The sequence below is a fragment of the Mytilus galloprovincialis genome, chromosome 2 (genome assembly GCF_965363235.1).
Source record: "Mytilus galloprovincialis chromosome 2, xbMytGall1.hap1.1, whole genome shotgun sequence".
Taxonomy (NCBI): domain Eukaryota; kingdom Metazoa; phylum Mollusca; class Bivalvia; order Mytilida; family Mytilidae; genus Mytilus; species Mytilus galloprovincialis.
This window is the reverse complement of record NC_134839.1, coordinates 22,751,969-22,769,462: the sequence shown is the minus strand read 5'-3', so window position 1 is coordinate 22,769,462 and position 17,494 is coordinate 22,751,969. Positions and strand designations below refer to the sequence as shown.

General features: G+C 33.6%; 1 protein-coding gene and 1 long non-coding RNA gene across 2 annotated transcripts; one reads left to right on the top strand and one right to left on the bottom strand.

The window, feature by feature from the left end:
- Nucleotides 1-1,313: 1,313 nt before the first annotated feature.
- LOC143062169 (uncharacterized) lies at nt 1,314-4,715 on the top strand. The gene is made up of 2 exons (XM_076233966.1): nt 1,314-1,430; nt 4,227-4,715. The coding sequence occupies exon 2, from the start codon at nt 4,235-4,237 to the stop codon at nt 4,676-4,678; it is 444 nt and encodes a 147-aa protein (XP_076090081.1). The 5' UTR covers nt 1,314-1,430; nt 4,227-4,234; the 3' UTR covers nt 4,679-4,715.
- Nucleotides 4,716-12,795: 8,080 nt separating this feature from the next.
- On the bottom strand, nt 12,796-17,005 carry LOC143062168 (uncharacterized). Its single transcript, XR_012974585.1, has 4 exons — nt 16,900-17,005; nt 15,599-15,763; nt 13,263-13,403; nt 12,796-12,927 (listed from the first exon to the last, which is right to left on the bottom strand). It is a non-coding gene; the product is annotated as an uncharacterized LOC143062168 (long non-coding RNA).
- Nucleotides 17,006-17,494: the final 489 nt, after the last annotated feature.

Here is a 17,494-nt window from a genome sequence, read left to right as displayed (position 1 = left end):
ACAACTATCCACCATGCAGAGTCAAAATGAAGTGGTAGTAAGCAAGACATAAGCCACCGTACGGCCTTCAACAATGAGTAAAACTCACATCGTAAGGTCGGGGATTAAATGCCCCAACATGAAAAAAAATGAAATAATGGAATAAATTTAATAATAAAAACTAACGGTAGACAGCTCCCTCAGAAGCGAAAGATAAACAGCTGTCAGATAAAAGAGTATACATAACAACCATGTTAACCTCACCACATTATGTAAATGTCTGTCTCTATTCAGGGGCCTGGAAGTCAGTGGTTGTCTTTGCTTAATACTGAAAGTCAGTGGTTGTCTTTGCTTTAATACTGAAGGTCAGCGGTTGTTTTTGTTTTAATACTGAAAGTCAGTGGTTGTCGTTGTTTTGATACTGAAAGTCAGTGGTTGTCTTTGGTTTAATATTGAAAGTCAGTGGTTGTCTTTGCTTTAATACCGAAAGTCAGTGGTTGTCGTTGTTTTAATACTGAAAGTCAGTGATTGTCTTTGCTTTAATACTGAAAGTCAGTGGTTGTCTTTGCTTTAATACTGAAAGTCAGTGGTTGTCTTTGCTTTAATACTGAAAATCAGTGGTTGTATTTGCTTTAATACTGAAAGTCAGTGGTTGTCTTTGCTTTAATACTGAAAGTCAGTGGTTGTCGTTGTTTTAATACTGAAAGTCAGTGGTTGTTTTTGTTTTAATACTGAAAGTCAGTGGTTGTCGTTGTTTTAATACTGAAAGTCAGTGGTTGTTTTTGCTTTAATACTGAAAGTCAGTGGTTGTTTTTGTTTTAATACTGAAAGTCAGTGGTTGTCTTTGTTTTAATACTGAAAGTCAGTAATTTTATTTGATTATTTTATGTTATGTTGGGGTTTCGTTAATTTGTTATCTCGTTTCAATGGTTAACAGTGACCAAATGTTGCTGGCATCCACTTTAAACTCTAGTGAATAGTTGTCTCATTGACAATCATTCCACATCTCCCTTTTTACATTGCTTCCATGATGAAACCTATTGAATAGCGTGTAAGTTAGATATTCATTTAATTTGGAATTCCTTTTTATATTCCGCTTTTCAAAAAGAATAAAGTATAAAATGGTTTACTGATCCATTTGAAGTTCTATGCCAGTTAAATGGTCCTAAGTATGGTAAAAGACATCAGTAGAGTACATGAACCAGAAAGTACAAACACAAAGTTCAGGGACAAGTTAAACACCGAATCTAATTTTTAACAATCTTCCTTCGATCATAATAGAGATATGTCGTGTAGACTTCCTTAATTACATTCGTGTTTCCAAATATCTTTAGGCAATGCATGTCGCAAATTTTGTGCTAGTACCGTGCATACGCTGGAACGAATTTGTGTATAAATATAATGGACTGAGTTCCAAAATATTGCACATCTCACCAGTCTCCAAACTAAAGGTAAGTTGCTCAGTAATTAATGCACAACAGTAAGAGCTTATTTCCTAATGTATATAGAGCAATACTTAGGTTAGCTTTCTTAGTTTGTTTGTACAATTGTAATTTGGATAACTTCCACTGAAACTAAAATATTAAACAGGTTTAACTATGTCAATATATACTGTTTGAAAATGTCAATCTTAACTACAAAGCTAAGGTAAACCAAAGTTTTACTCTACAAGAATACATTTCTGAAAAGATATGTGCTTAGTTTTCAATCAGATCACCTGATTGGTAATATTTTAATTAATAAGTCAAAAATGTATGCAGTATTAAATTCAGTTAGTTTTCATAAATTTTCTTTTGGTGCTTATAGAAGAATAAGAATAATAATATTTTTTATTCCAATTGAGGGTCTCGAAAGGGCATAAACATGTAACATAGTAATAACCGTATAATTTTAGATTAAAACAAATAACATTCAACGAAATCAAGTGACATATACCTGTCTGAAGTTAATTTTGAAGCAGCCTACGTTTTTGTAATACCCAATGCAAGTGTGGTGGATTGTATAATATAAAACAAAAATAATAATATAGATATATAAAAAGTTGGCTAGCCCAAAGGGTTCCTTAACAAATTTAAAGTTCATTTATTTCGTATTCTGCTGTGTAGCGGAAAACCTTGATATTTTAACCTGTAGCGTTGTTAAACTTCTTCTGAGTTCAAATTTGTCCATCAATGTTAGCTATTTCTCAAAAATAATCTTTGATTTATGTATACTAGTATATATGTTTTAGTTGTCAGACCACTAAATACTCCCTCTAATTTAGAACGTAGCCCTAGTCAGACAAAAAATAGTGCTTTTGATGTCATTGTTTACTTAAACTAACAAACAAATTTGCAGAAATGAAATTGCTGGCGAAAGCGAATATATTAAGACCATTTTGAGCCAAAATTCACTTGTCTATTACTTTGCATTACAAATTAATGATTAATACGCTACATAGTATACTAATTTAAGATTTCCAGAAAACCAGGGGTTATTATTGGAGTAGTTATTTTCCCGAAGGCAATTCTTTCATAGAAGATTTTAAACATGGGTTGAAAATTGGCATGTAGAAAGTTGATACATGTACAATTTATGATATACCTGGTTTCTATAACATTAAACTTAGGGTAAAATATTTAGAAAGCTGTGAAAATTGCAAAATTTGGTTGAAAAGATTGGGATTAAATGGTTGTCTTACACCTTTACCTACACATGATGTTTTATTCATTTGGTGAAGTGTTTAGGTCGTTCAAATGCCCCTTTGGATAGAGAAAAATTACTTCCTAAATTCACTACGATAACATTCCTTTGATTATTTTATAATTCGTTTAGACATTTGTTGTTTTTGGATCACCCAAAGCATACTAATTTTATGTGAAGTTTCTCAGGGGGTAAATCTGAATTTATATTTTGGAAAGTTACATAACATGCATTTTCCGTCTAACATTTTGAGGAAAGAGTGTGATCAAAACACAAATTATTGTTTAAATGTGCAGATTCAGTAATACAATTTTACAAATATTTCCTCAATTGATAATTATTTATGATTTCAAGGAGTTCTTGTATAGTTTTACTTTTAGCACACCTAAGTGAGCCCCAATGAATTTAAATATAAATCAGGTATTTGTGTTTTGAAACACATTCAAGGTTTATATTCTGTAATATGCATTTCTGCTTAACTTGTCTGTCTGCCTTGTTCAAAATCTCAAAATCCTTGTTGAAAAACCAATCTTTGCAAAAACTGTTAAGCATGTTCAATTTATCATGAAGCCATTTTGCTGATCTGTATAATAAAACAATATCATCAGCATACATTAAACAATGCGAATCTTTACCATCAACATTGCACAGGCTGCTTTTACCTCACAAATAGGTTTTGGTAAATCATTCATAAATATCTTGGTTAACAAAATTGAGAATGAAAATGGGGAATAAGTCAAACAGACAACAACCCGACCAAAGAGCAGATAACAGCAGAAGGCCACCAATGGGTCTCGAATAAGTAATTATTTAATAGAAATCATCAATGACTTTATTTTAATATGTTTAGCATGATACTCATGAAATTTTTCTAAAAGTAAGACCGAACCCCAGTCTTAAGTAGATTAATTTTAATTGGTCTATGCACAGCAGTATCATATGCCTTCTGAAAATCATCAAAACATGCAATTATTCACTCTTCTTTTGAAAAGGCAGTATTTGCTTAGAGGCAGTTCAGTATGAACATATGGTTTGCAGTTCTGGCTTTCTTTGTAAATCAATCTTACTATAATGTATGATACTATGTTTCTGAATAAATCTGTTAAGTCGTTAACTTAAAATTCTGTTAAAAAGTTTTCAATTGCACCTGCTATCATTATTTCTATTTAATTATTAGGGTCCCTTGCATCGTTTTTTTTTTAAATAATGGTATAATACAACCTTCAGCCCAGAATGTTGGGCATACACCTAATGAATAAACAGGTATCAACTGTTGTCTGAAAACTTTTTAGATATAACGTCTGTCCATTCCTTATCATATCATGCTAATGCTGTCAAAACACAATGCTTTATTGGATTTTAAATGTGAAATTGCCTTTTTTTTCACAGTTAATATCTTAAATCTTTTTTTTTTTTATCAAAAATATGTTTTTTATAACTTTTATCGTTATTTCGTTTGAGTAAGAATTAAAACATAAGATACTAGAAGCTATGCTATATCTGATATTTCATAATACGTTATAAATCTATTTATGTGTCATCTTTTCTGTTGATTAATTTTTCAGCTACCAAGATGAGAACCTTTATTCTTCTAACCCTGTTAGCCCTTGTTGCTTGTGCTTATGCAGGCGGGTATGGTGGTGGCGGAGGAGGATATGGCGGTGGTGGAGGAGGGTATGGTAAAAAAGGATATGGCGGCGGAGGAAGAGGTGGATATGGCGGGGGAGGTGGATACGGAGGTAAAGGATATGGCGGAGGAGGTGGATACGGAGGTAAAGGATACGGCGGAGGAGGTTATGGCGGCGGTCGCGGTAGAGGTGGATATGGAGGCGGCGGCGGTTATGGAGGAAAACGAGGTGGTGGTGGCGGCGGTTATGGAGGAAGTGGATACGGTGGTGGCCGTGGAGGAGGTTATGGTGGCAAAGGTTATGGCGGAGGTGGCGGCGGTTATGGAGGAGGAGGCGGCGGTTATGGAGGAGGAGGCGGCGGTTATGGTAGAAAAGGATATGGAAAATAAGTCTTTCATTTGAAGACATATTAAAAATAGATCACAACTGAATTGTTCTCTTTGAATTACATATACTAATTTATATAACTATTATGGTCTGGTTGGTCATTGATATTGAGGAATCTTTGACATCTATATGTACTAGCATTGCAGCTTCATATGCTTGATTCAATGCTAGACATAGAGAGTATGACATAGAGACCCGAAGACACACAAATCTCTGAAACATATCTAGAGATCCATTATAGACAAATGTCTATTCAAACGACCGGGGGTGACGTCTTGGTGAATTTTCACGACAGAAGTTTTCAATGTTGTAGCATATGTTGGCATTTCTCTTTATCAGTATCGTCTAATGTTGCAATATAATGAAGATGGTTGTATGATTTCCTTCAATAATCTATTCAGACAGATAATCTGTATATATTATTTGCCTTTTATCTACTTATGCACTACCTTCTAATACTTTTGGATTACCTCAGCAATATGTTTTTAAATTTCTTACTATTTATTTCGAAAATCTTCGTAGAATACTTAAATGCGAAATCTCCTTGTTTCCATAAGAAACCTTTTTACAACTTTAAACTTTTATAGTGTTCACTACCTGATACGAAGGTTTCTATAATGACATTTCTTGGAATAGTGTCAATGGTTTGTGTCTACTGCAGTTCATCCGGAGTCTCAAGTATCAAACCTTTTCTAAAAGCAGTAATATATTATGAATGGACTTTTTTAACATCACAATTAAAATAATGTCTTGTGTTAGATTAAAAGACCTTCGAAGGGAAAGAACGATGATATAAATAAGTTTCACAGTTGATGTTCTGAACATTGACTTAAAGCTAGAAATTGATACTGAGGGTCGATAAGATAAAATAAAAAAGACAAATGTGTCGATTTCAGAATCCGAATGGAGATTTTTTTTGTTTCCATGTAGCTACATTCCAGCAACGCCCTCATATTAATTCCAGTTGGTATGATATTCCGTGCGTTCGTGTGCTATTATAATTTCTTTGATTGCTGCTTACAGCAACATAAAAGTTCCATGGGTAGGAAGTTGAGATCATCCATTCGAAAGTTTTCGGAAGTTGGTTGAACGTTTCTTTGACCGTTCTGGTATGGAATTATATGTGTCAAAGATGACCACAGACATGTGTCAATTGTTATAACCACATGTTACACCTCTTTTTCTTAATGTGACTTCTTCGAATGAAGATTTATACTTGTATGAACAACACCACGTGTATATCCTTGAATATTTGGTAAAGCTCGTGTTTTTAATTAACGTTCAATCTATAGATTTTTATGTATTGTGTTGTGGAATTGTTTGTATTTTCGTCATTTTCTATTCAAACTTAGACTCGGTTTTGTAATTTATTCCCATAGATTTATGAGTTTGGAATGGTTTTGTCGTGGTTGACATGGTTGTGTAATTTGTGTTTGCTTAGACTTATAAGTTTTGAATGGTTTTGTCGTGGTTGACATGATTTTGTAATTTGTTCCCCTAGACATGTGAGTTTTGAATGGTTTTGTCGTGTTTGACATGTTTTTGTAATTTGTTCCCCATGACTTATGACTTTGTGAATGGTTTTGTCGTGGTTGACATAGTTTTGTAATTTGCTCCCCATGACTTAAAGTTTTGAATGGGTTTGTCGTGGTTGACATGTTTTTGTGATTTGTTCCCCATGACTTATGAGTTTTGACTGGTTTTGTCGTGGTTGACATGTTTTTGTAATTTGTTCCCCATGACTTATGAGATTTGAATGGTTTTGTCGTGGTTGACATAGTTTTGTAATTTGCTCCCCATGACTTATGAGTTTTGAATGGTTCTGTCGTGGTTGACATGTTTTTGTAATTTGTTCCCAATGACTTATGAGTTTTGAATGGTTTTGTCATGGTTGACATTGTTTTGTAATTTGTGCCCCGGGACTGAGATTTGAATGGTTTTGTCATGGTTGACATTGTTTTGTAATTTGTGCCCCGGGACTGAGTTTTAAATGGTTTTGTCATGGTTGACATTATTTTGTAATTTGCTCCCCATGACTTATGAGTTTTGAATGGTTTTGTCGTTGTTGACATGTTGTTGTAATTTGTTCCCCATGACTTATGAGTTTTGAATGGTTTTGTCGTGGTTGACATGTTTTTGTAATTTGTTCCCCATGACTTATGAGTTTTGAATGGTTTTGTCGTGGTTGACATAGTTTTGTAATTTGCTCCCCATGACTTATGTGTTTTGAATGGTTTTGTCGTGGTTGACATCTTTTTGTGATTTGTTCCCAATGACTTATGAGTTTTGAATGGTTTTGTCGTGGTTGACATGTTTTTGTAATTTGTTCCCCATAACTTATGAGTTGTGAATGGTTTTGTCATGGTTGACATTGTTTTGTAATTTGTGCCCGGGACTGAGATTTGAATGGTTTTGTCATAGTTGACATTGTTTTGTAATTTTGCCCCGGGACTGAGTTTTGAATGGTTTTGTCATGGTTGACATTGTTTTGTAATTTGCTCCCCATGACTTATGTGTTTTGAATGGTTTTGTCGTGGTTGACATGTTTTTGTAATTTGTTCCCAATGACTTATGAGTTTTGAATGGTTTTGTCGTGGTTGACATGTTTTTGTAATTTGTTCCCCATGACTTATGAGTTGTGAATGGTTTTGTCATGGTTGACATTGTTTTGTAATTTGTGCCCCGGGACTGAGATTTGAATGGTTTTGTCATGGTTGGCGTTGTTTTGTAATTTGCTCCCCGGGACTGAGTTTTGAATGGTTTTGTCATGGTTGACATTGTTTTGTAATTTGTGCCCCGGGACTGAGTTTTGAATGGTTTTGTCGTGGTTGACATAATTTTGTAATTTGCTCCCAATGAATTATGAGTTTTGAATGGTTTTGTCATGGTTGACATTGTTTTGTAATATGTTCCCCATGACTTATGAGTTTTGAATGGTTTTGTCGTGGTTAACATGTTTTTGTAATATTTTCCCCATGACTTATGAGTTTTGAATGGTTTTGTCGTGGTTGGCATAGTTTTGTAATTTGCTCCCCATGACTTATGTGCCCCGGGCCTGAGATTTGAATGGTTTGTCATGGTTGACATTGTTTTGTAATTTGTACACCGGGCCTGAGATTTGAATGGTTTTGTCATGGTTGACATTGATTTGTAATTTGTGCCCCGGGACTGAGATTTGAATGGTTTTGTCATGGTTGACATTGTTTTGTAATTTGTGCCCCGGGACTGAGATTTGAATGGTTTTGTCATGGTTGACATTGTTTTGTAATTTGTGCCCCGGGACTGAGTTATGAATGGTTTTGTCATGGTTGACATTGTTTTGTAATTTGCTCCCCATGACTTATGAATTTTGAATGGTTTTGTCGTGGTTGACATGTTTTTGTAATTTGTTCCCCATGACTTATGAGTTTTGAATGGTTTTGTCGTGGTTAACATGTTTTTGTAATTTGTTCCCCATGACTTATGAGTTTTGAATGGTTTTGTCGTGGTTGGCATAGTTTTGTAATTTGCTCCCCATGACTTATGTGTTTTGAATGGTTTTGTCGTGGTTGACATGTTTTTGTGATTTGTTCCCAATGACTTATGAGTTTTGAATGGTTTTGTCGTGGTTGACATGTTTTTGTAATTTGTTCCCCATGACTTATGAGATTTGAATGGTTTTGTCGTGGTTGACATAGTTTTGTAATTTGCTCCCCATGACTTATGAGTTTTGAATGGTTCTGTCGTGGTTGACATGTTTTTGTAATTTGTTCCCAATGACTTATGAGTTTTGAATGGTTTTGTCATGGTTGACATTGTTTTGTAATTTGTGCCCCGGGACTGAGATTTGAATGGTTTTGTCATGGTTGACATTGTTTTGTAATTTGTGCCCCGGGACTGAGTTTTAAATGGTTTTGTCATGGTTGACATTATTTTGTAATTTGCTCCCCATGACTTATGAGTTTTGAATGGTTTTGTCGTTGTTGACATGTTGTTGTAATTTGTTCCCCATGACTTATGAGTTTTGAATGGTTTTGTCGTGGTTGACATGTTTTTGTAATTTGTTCCCCATGACTTATGAGTTTTGAATGGTTTTGTCGTGGTTGACATAGTTTTGTAATTTGCTCCCCATGACTTATGTGTTTTGAATGGTTTTGTCGTGGTTGACATCTTTTTGTGATTTGTTCCCAATGACTTATGAGTTTTGAATGGTTTTGTCGTGGTTGACATGTTTTTGTAATTTGTTCCCCATGACTTATGAGTTGTGAATGGTTTTGTCATGGTTGACATTGTTTTGTAATTTGTGCCCGGGACTGAGATTTGAATGGTTTTGTCATAGTTGACATTGTTTTGTAATTTTGCCCCGGGACTGAGTTTTGAATGGTTTTGTCATGGTTGACATTGTTTTGTAATTTGCTCCCCATGACTTATGTGTTTTGAATGGTTTTGTCGTGGTTGACATGTTTTTGTAATTTGTTCCCAATGACTTATGAGTTTTGAATGGTTTTGTCGTGGTTGACATGTTTTTGTAATTTGTTCCCCATGACTTATGAGTTGTGAATGGTTTTGTCATGGTTGACATTGTTTTGTAATTTGTGCCCCGGGACTGAGATTTGAATGGTTTTGTCATGGTTGGCGTTGTTTTGTAATTTGCTCCCCGGGACTGAGTTTTGAATGGTTTTGTCATGGTTGACATTGTTTTGTAATTTGTGCCCCGGGACTGAGTTTTGAATGGTTTTGTCGTGGTTGACATAATTTTGTAATTTGCTCCCAATGAATTATGAGTTTTGAATGGTTTTGTCATGGTTGACATTGTTTTGTAATATGTTCCCCATGACTTATGAGTTTTGAATGGTTTTGTCGTGGTTAACATGTTTTTGTAATATTTTCCCCATGACTTATGAGTTTTGAATGGTTTTGTCGTGGTTGGCATAGTTTTGTAATTTGCTCCCCATGACTTATGTGCCCCGGGCCTGAGATTTGAATGGTTTGTCATGGTTGACATTGTTTTGTAATTTGTACACCGGGCCTGAGATTTGAATGGTTTTGTCATGGTTGACATTGATTTGTAATTTGTGCCCCGGGACTGAGATTTGAATGGTTTTGTCATGGTTGACATTGTTTTGTAATTTGTGCCCCGGGACTGAGATTTGAATGGTTTTGTCATGGTTGACATTGTTTTGTAATTTGTGCCCCGGGACTGAGTTATGAATGGTTTTGTCATGGTTGACATTGTTTTGTAATTTGCTCCCCATGACTTATGAATTTTGAATGGTTTTGTCGTGGTTGACATGTTTTTGTAATTTGTTCCCCATGACTTATGAGTTTTGAATGGTTTTGTCGTGGTTAACATGTTTTTGTAATTTGTTCCCCATGACTTATGAGTTTTGAATGGTTTTGTCGTGGTTGGCATAGTTTTGTAATTTGCTCCCCATGACTTATGTGTTTTGAATGGTTTTGTCGTGGTTGACATGTTTTTGTGATTTGTTCCCAATGACTTATGAGTTTTGAATGGTTTTGTCGTGGTTGACATGTTTTTGTAATTTGTTCCCCATGACTTATGAGTTTTGAATGGTTTTGTCATGGTTGACATTGTTTTGTAATTTGTGCCCCGGGACTGAGATTTGAATGGTTTTGTCATGGTTGGCATTGTTTTGTAATTTGTGCCCCGGGACTGCGTTTTGAATGGTTTTGTCATGGTTGACATTGTTTTGTAATTTGTGCCCCGGGACTGAGTTTTGAATGGTTTTGTCGTGGTTGACATAGTTTTGTAATTTGCTCCCCATGACTTATGAGTTTTGAATGGTTTTGTCGTGGTTGACATGTTTTTGTAATTTGTTCCCAATGACTTATGAGTTTTAAATGGTTTTGTCATGGTTGACATTGTTTTGTAATTTGTGCCCCGGGACTGAGATTTGAATGGTTTGTCATGGTTGACATTGTTTTGTAATTTGTGCCCCGGGACTGAGATTTGAATGGTTTTGTCGTGGTTGACATAGTTTTGTAATTTGTTCCCCATGACTTATGAGTTTTGAATGGTTTTGTCGTGGTTGACATGTTTTTGTAATTTGTTCCCAATGAATTATGAGTTTTGAATGGTTTTGTCATGGTTGACATTGTTTTGTTATTTGTGCCCCGGGACTGAGATTTGAATGGTTTGTCATGGTTGTTCACGCCTGAAGGACCAGTGAAGGAATTAAATGCGAATCTACAGTGTTTGTAAGCAAGGCCATGTGATTGCTCCAAAAATGCCATATGACCCTTTGTTTTTATTGTTGCAAAAGATGGGGCTACATTTGTACTTTCATGAATGATACGTGAAAGCTTCTAATTTCTAAAGGTAAATCCGGTAGAAGTTTATTTCAAGACATAGATTAGCATTAAAGTCAATGGGAGATTATTTACCGAATTTACCCCTTAAATAGACTGATAGAAACTTTATCTAATTATATCGGCGAAAACGGTCTCATATCATACTCTTTACCCAATATAAGCATTACTAATTGGTATAACGAAAATGTCTATCCAGGTTGAGATAATTTTATTTATTATCAGCATTCTGTTTCATTCTACAATATAAAAATGAACAATAATCAGTTTTCAGCGTCTACTTCGACAGATTTTATTTATTCATTTTCAAATCTTTTATCAAATCAAAGAACAAATTCCATTATTTGTGAACCTAATTCCTTTTTCTCTTTATTTATCATAGTATGTGTGATATGTGTTTATTTTAGTGTGATATTACATACCTTAGTTCATATTGATAAAAGAAACGCAATAATTGAGAACATAGCAGACAGCGATATCTCTCCAGGAAAGATCATTTATATATTTAGTTTTAAACATAAAGGGGTCAAAGAAATGTCAACATTTAAATTTTGAAATAATGGTGTTTAAATGATTAAAGTAGCCATCAACATAATCATATCAACATAGTATATACTAGAACACCCGTCATATCGCGGGTCCGTGACTGAATTAAAGTATATAACTATGCGTAAGCCTTATTTTAGTATTGGTATTGTCATCTGATAAAGTCATGCCTATTATAAGATGCAAAGTTTTCTCTGCTTTCAAACACTTTTTGTTTGAACCCGTCGACCTGTAACTTTTTAGTAATATTAATTATTTGGAAAACAAAAGGGCCTGGAATGCAGTATTTTTTTTATCAACAGCATTGTCCCATGTTAGTTATAAATAACCGCTGTTTTACGTCATGCCGGCTAACAAATTGAAAACTGTACCTATACGCCTTATTTTAAGTCCAGATTTTTAGTATTCGTATTGTCATCTTAGAAAGTCATACTGATTAAAATACTACAATAGGAAACAATGTGACAATGATTGAATTTAGTAGTGTCAACTCTGTGATTATGACCCGTGTGTTATAGCAAAATCCTAAATACACACGGTTTGGTGGTGCGCCTGTCAGATGCGGAACGTACAGATAAGGTAAAGGTAACAGGTGAATATACTATTGGTATCGGTATCGGACTCGACCCGGAACTTCTTAATTATTGGCAATATTAATTACATGGAAAACATTTGGACCTGGAGTGGTGTAATTTTTAATCAACACCATTGTACTATATTAGTTATATATAAACTTGAATTCTTTGATTCATCGTTTTTACGTGATGACAGCTGACAAATTGGACCTCGTTATTTTAGTATTATAGATATTATACTCAAAGGAAGAAGCAAACATATGCAAGAGAAGTTAATTACGCGGAATCACAAAATGTAACTGTAATCTTGGGCAGCAACAGATTAACTGCACGTTAATTTGTTAAAGTGTCAACTGAATCTCTAATATAACCAAAAGCTGGATTATAAGTATTTCACGCAAGTAGCCTCAATGTGAATAAATGTTCATGTCATCTTTAAAAAAAAATGCCAGGTACAATACTTATTACTTTTATTTATAAAGATATTTACAATTCGTGTTCTAAAATAGATACAACTGCAGCTTGTGTGACAACCGCTAAGTTTTTTTTCTCTTAACTCTTGGTTCGTAATGTCAAAACCGATCTTCGAGTCTAGAACATCGTAAACCCCCAATCCCCTTTATGACCAGCTTTATATTTATAATAAATGAATAAAAAAGTCATAATACATATGGTTAAAAACTACTTACCTGCTCCATAAGTAACAAAGAGATGTTTTTTTCTTAAAAATTCAAAACAGTAACTTCTACTATGATGATGAGTAGTAAAACAGTCTTTCCATAATTTGAAGAATCGCTTTCTGTGACACGTCAGTTTATATGCTGTAGTAGAAAACATGTTCTATTAATGCATCGCATGGGATATGATGTTTCCATGATCAAAACAGTAATTTTACGACGACATAAGTAGTTAAAAAATTCACATCATAACATAAAGAACATAGAGATAATTCCTCAGTTTGAAATATTTTGAAATATGTGTAAATGAATTAAGATTTGCAATTGGACACTTAACTGAAAATATTTATGCTAAAATATATCATAGATTTATACATGGTATACATATTACCGTATTTATGCCTATATTGTTTTCATATTTGTTTAATTGAGTTGATTTTATTTATGTTTATAACGAACTCAATTTAGACCCAATTTACCTTTGCCTCCATACGAAAATCGGTCATATTTTTTGTAATTGCTATAGTGAGAAACTCTGTGTCCATGTCCGTGACTGTGACCGTGATCATGTCCGTGACTGTGGTAATTTTTTGATCCATAATGTCCACCATGGGCGTGACCTTTATCAATAATTTCAAAATCACATACAAAGGTTGTTATACTGAACTCTGATTTTTCCAAGAAAGGCCAGCATTTCAATTTTGAAAGATTTGGTTTACAAATAATGAGAATAGCTCACAACAAAATCATATCTACATAATATATGTCATATATATACTGTTGGATAAAAGAACATTTTGCTGAAAAAAATAAATGCACGAATTCAAATTCTGAAACTCATTATTTATGTTTTCACCAAAATTGGTGAATAACGCACTTAACGAAGGGAAAATCAACGACATTATTAGATTTAGCAGAACTGGAAGTGATTAAACCATCATACGCATTATTGTTCAATACATATATCATTAAAAGCCCATCTAGTAATAATAGGGTTTGGCTGATAAGAGATTTTATCACGTGATCAATATAATTAAAATATAAATCCTGTGAAAAGTAAAATGACAAAAATACTGAACTTAGAGGAAAATCAATTCAGAAAGTCCATAATCACATGACCAAATCAAATAACAAAACGCATCAAAAACGAATGGACAAGAACTGTCGTATTCCTGACATGGTACAGGCATTTTCAAATGTAGAAAATGGTGTCCTCCATTAAACCTGGTTTTATAGCGCTAACCCTCTCAATTTGATGACAGTCTCATCAATTCCGTTATATTTACACTGATGCGATAACTGAACAGAAACAATAAATCAAATAGTCAAAATATGGGTACATCAGTCATCATCATGATTTTGCTTTTAAGGATATGAAAAACTCATCTTTTTATAAAAGAAGTTTCGGTATACTCTGGTGAAAGGTAAATTACCAAAAATAACGAACACCGAGGAAAATTCAAAACTGAATAACTAAAATAACGAACACCGAGCAAAATTCATGAGTAAATTACAAAGATACCGTAGTCCGAGGAAATTTCAAAACAAAATCACAAAAATACAAAACTCCGAGGGGAATTCAACACGGACAGTCCCTAATCAAATGGCACAATGAAATGCTCAAACACATCAAACGAAGAGATAACAGGACTTAAAACAGGCATTTTGTAATGTAGAAAATGGCGGATTAAACCTGGTTTTAAAACTAGCTAATCCTTCTATAAAATTCCGTTATATTAACATCGACGGCGTTTTGCATTTGCAGCGATCTTCATTTCACTTGCGCCGATTTGTACCGATTATCAGGTCGTCAACATGTTAACATCTTAAAATATCTGAAAGTGTACTGGATTACCGGTGAATTAAATTTTTTATTTATCATTATAACCGCATTTTTTAGCCAATTGTCCAGACTTTTTCCTTGCTCGTACCCGAAGTTCTCTCTGTCTTTCTGTTTTATAAAGATCCAGCCTAACAGAAAAAAAAACTGAGTGCTGTTAGATCAATATTACCAGAGGTTAGATACAGGATCTGCATTATAGTCAGATTGCCAAGTGATGACATTTGTAATTATGTATTCATTCATGTGAATGTTATTGCGCAGCACGTTTTTACGGACTATCATAATTGTTTGTTAGTCCAGTAATGTGGTTGTAACTATCATTTTGTTTTATATTTAAACTATGTCATACTTTTATTCCAATAACCAAGGTCTTTGATGTGTATGTTGTTTGAGAGCATATATATGATTTAGTTTTCTTGACTGTAGACCGTATGCAATCTAAATCGAAAGTTGGAAGTGAAGTTGTATACATATAATTTTTTTTTGAATTTATCTATGAATAAATTCAGAATAACTTAAGCTTAGCTCTAAAGTCATTCAATATCTTTTGACTTCAATTTTAACAGTATGATAACGTACTAGTACCACACATTTTTTGTCCAGGTTTTATTATAAAAAAAAGTGTTAAATTAAGAAAAAGTTAGTATTTTCGCCAATGACAGAATAAATCCTAGCGTTTTTTTCTATGTTTGGTTTGTGCACACATTTGCCGACATCAATTCAACTTACACTAACTCTTCTTTCTTAGTATTAGAGTTTGACCTGTTTAACCTGCTCTTGTTTGATATATAGGCGTAAAAACCATTTTACCTGAGGCTGACACTCTACCACGAAATCACGGAGACACACACACACATATAGTATATATATCATATATATAGTATGTTCTGTCAATGTGAAAGAGATTGGAAACAATAATCTTTACCTAAGTGAAATAAGAATGAATTTGATCATACAATTAATTATACGTACCTATTCCATTGTGAGAAAATCTTCCATGTTTTCTTTTAAATACATTGTACTTTTTTAGGAATGATCCCAATCTAGCAGGATGACGGTGAAATCCCAGGTCAACTACTCCTTGAAGATTAATTACTACAAGATTTTGTACAGGGTAACTGTTGTTAACTTTTTGGCCTATTTGAAAAAAATATGATAAACACGTTGTTGGTAAAAATTTCAAAGAGATTATTATTCTCTAAATAGAGCTTCATATCTTTAATTGCAGATGAAATTGTATTCTCACTTTAATTTTATTTATTATTTAAAGTTATTTTGGTTTGATACATATATCATTACAAGCGACACATGTGTCTTGATTAACCTTTCTTAAGGTTGGTTAAACCAATCATTGAACAATTGAACTCATTTTGAGTTAATGAATACAACACTATGATTTTTCCCCTGATATATCTTTGTTAAGGAAATTAGCGATTGGAAGGTGACTTAAATTGAATGACATATCTTAATCAATATCTTTTTAAATTAGCAAATTTCCGGCGTACAGTTGTAATTATATCTAAACATTTGCAATTTTTTAAGCAACACTTCATTCACTTGGACATTCTCCCAGTTTATAATAAAATCCAAGTTTTCAACAGAGTTAAAACCATTGATAGGGTTGTTCAGAACATTAATATGATTAAAAAGTTCTTCTCTAATATCTGAGTTAATATTACAGTCCAGTGAACAAATGTTGTTCTGTTTCTATAAAATTTTAATCGCAAAAAAGACAAAGTCTATCACACAATGGAGTGGTCGGCTTGCTAACTTCCGGTCTCAACCGCAAACAGCAGTGATCAACATATATGAGTTGCCGCGGATGTTGTATAAATATAGATTCCACAACTGCAACAAGTGTATTACGATATTTCTCCAACCAAAACAGTTAAGTTTTAATATTTAAAGCGCGAGGCTTGCCGAGCTGTTTAAATAATTAAAATTTAACTGTTGAGAGTTGAAAAATATCGTAATACACGAGTCACAGTGTTGGAATCTGTTTCTGTTATGATTTTTATCCTTCCTATGCAAAGTGAGGAAAGTTGTGTACTTTTGATGTGACGTCATCAGGCATGATCGCCATTTTTCATGACGTCACAATAAGAAAATTCAGAAGAAAACAAGAAAATTTAACGTCACAATTAATTTCAACCAATCATTTGCCGAGAACAGATTTTTCACTAGTGAGGAGAAATATTTTTCTCACACCGGTCAGGAAATGTAAAACAAGCACAACAATTAGAGAATAATATATTATAATAATGGAACATTACCTGAAGCGACAACCACTAGTAACAGAACACATATCCGTTGAGCCATACCACTTGATATGTAAACACGAACTTGCGGTTTTACTTATATTGTAAAGGTAAATAGCCATATGTTACCATGAAGTTACTGTACATTAAGTAAGTGTTGAACAGTTTTGCTGTCCTAACTTACACAATACATTACACGTGATTAATAACTTATAATTTTCGTTCATTCACTTATGCACTCTTTTTCTTTCAGTTCATTAACTTTTCAAAATAGTTGATTTATTCAATGCATTGTATTCTCTGCGTTTTATGATTAAACATAAGTCCGTAACATAAATGGCCATTGTTGAAGTTTCCGGTAGCATCGTTGAAATGAAAACCTTGACAATATTTATTATATTTACACTTGTTGATTAAACAATGTATTATTGTCGTGTTTTTACGTACGAATATGCATTTATGTATTTTGAAGGTTATTATTCATCCAACAATAATAAGCAACGATAAACTCTGTTTATTAAAGTCATATGAAACGAGTTAGTGGTGAAAAATAATGCTTATCCAATTCTTGAACAAATGCATGTATATATCATAAACTTAGTCCTCTGTG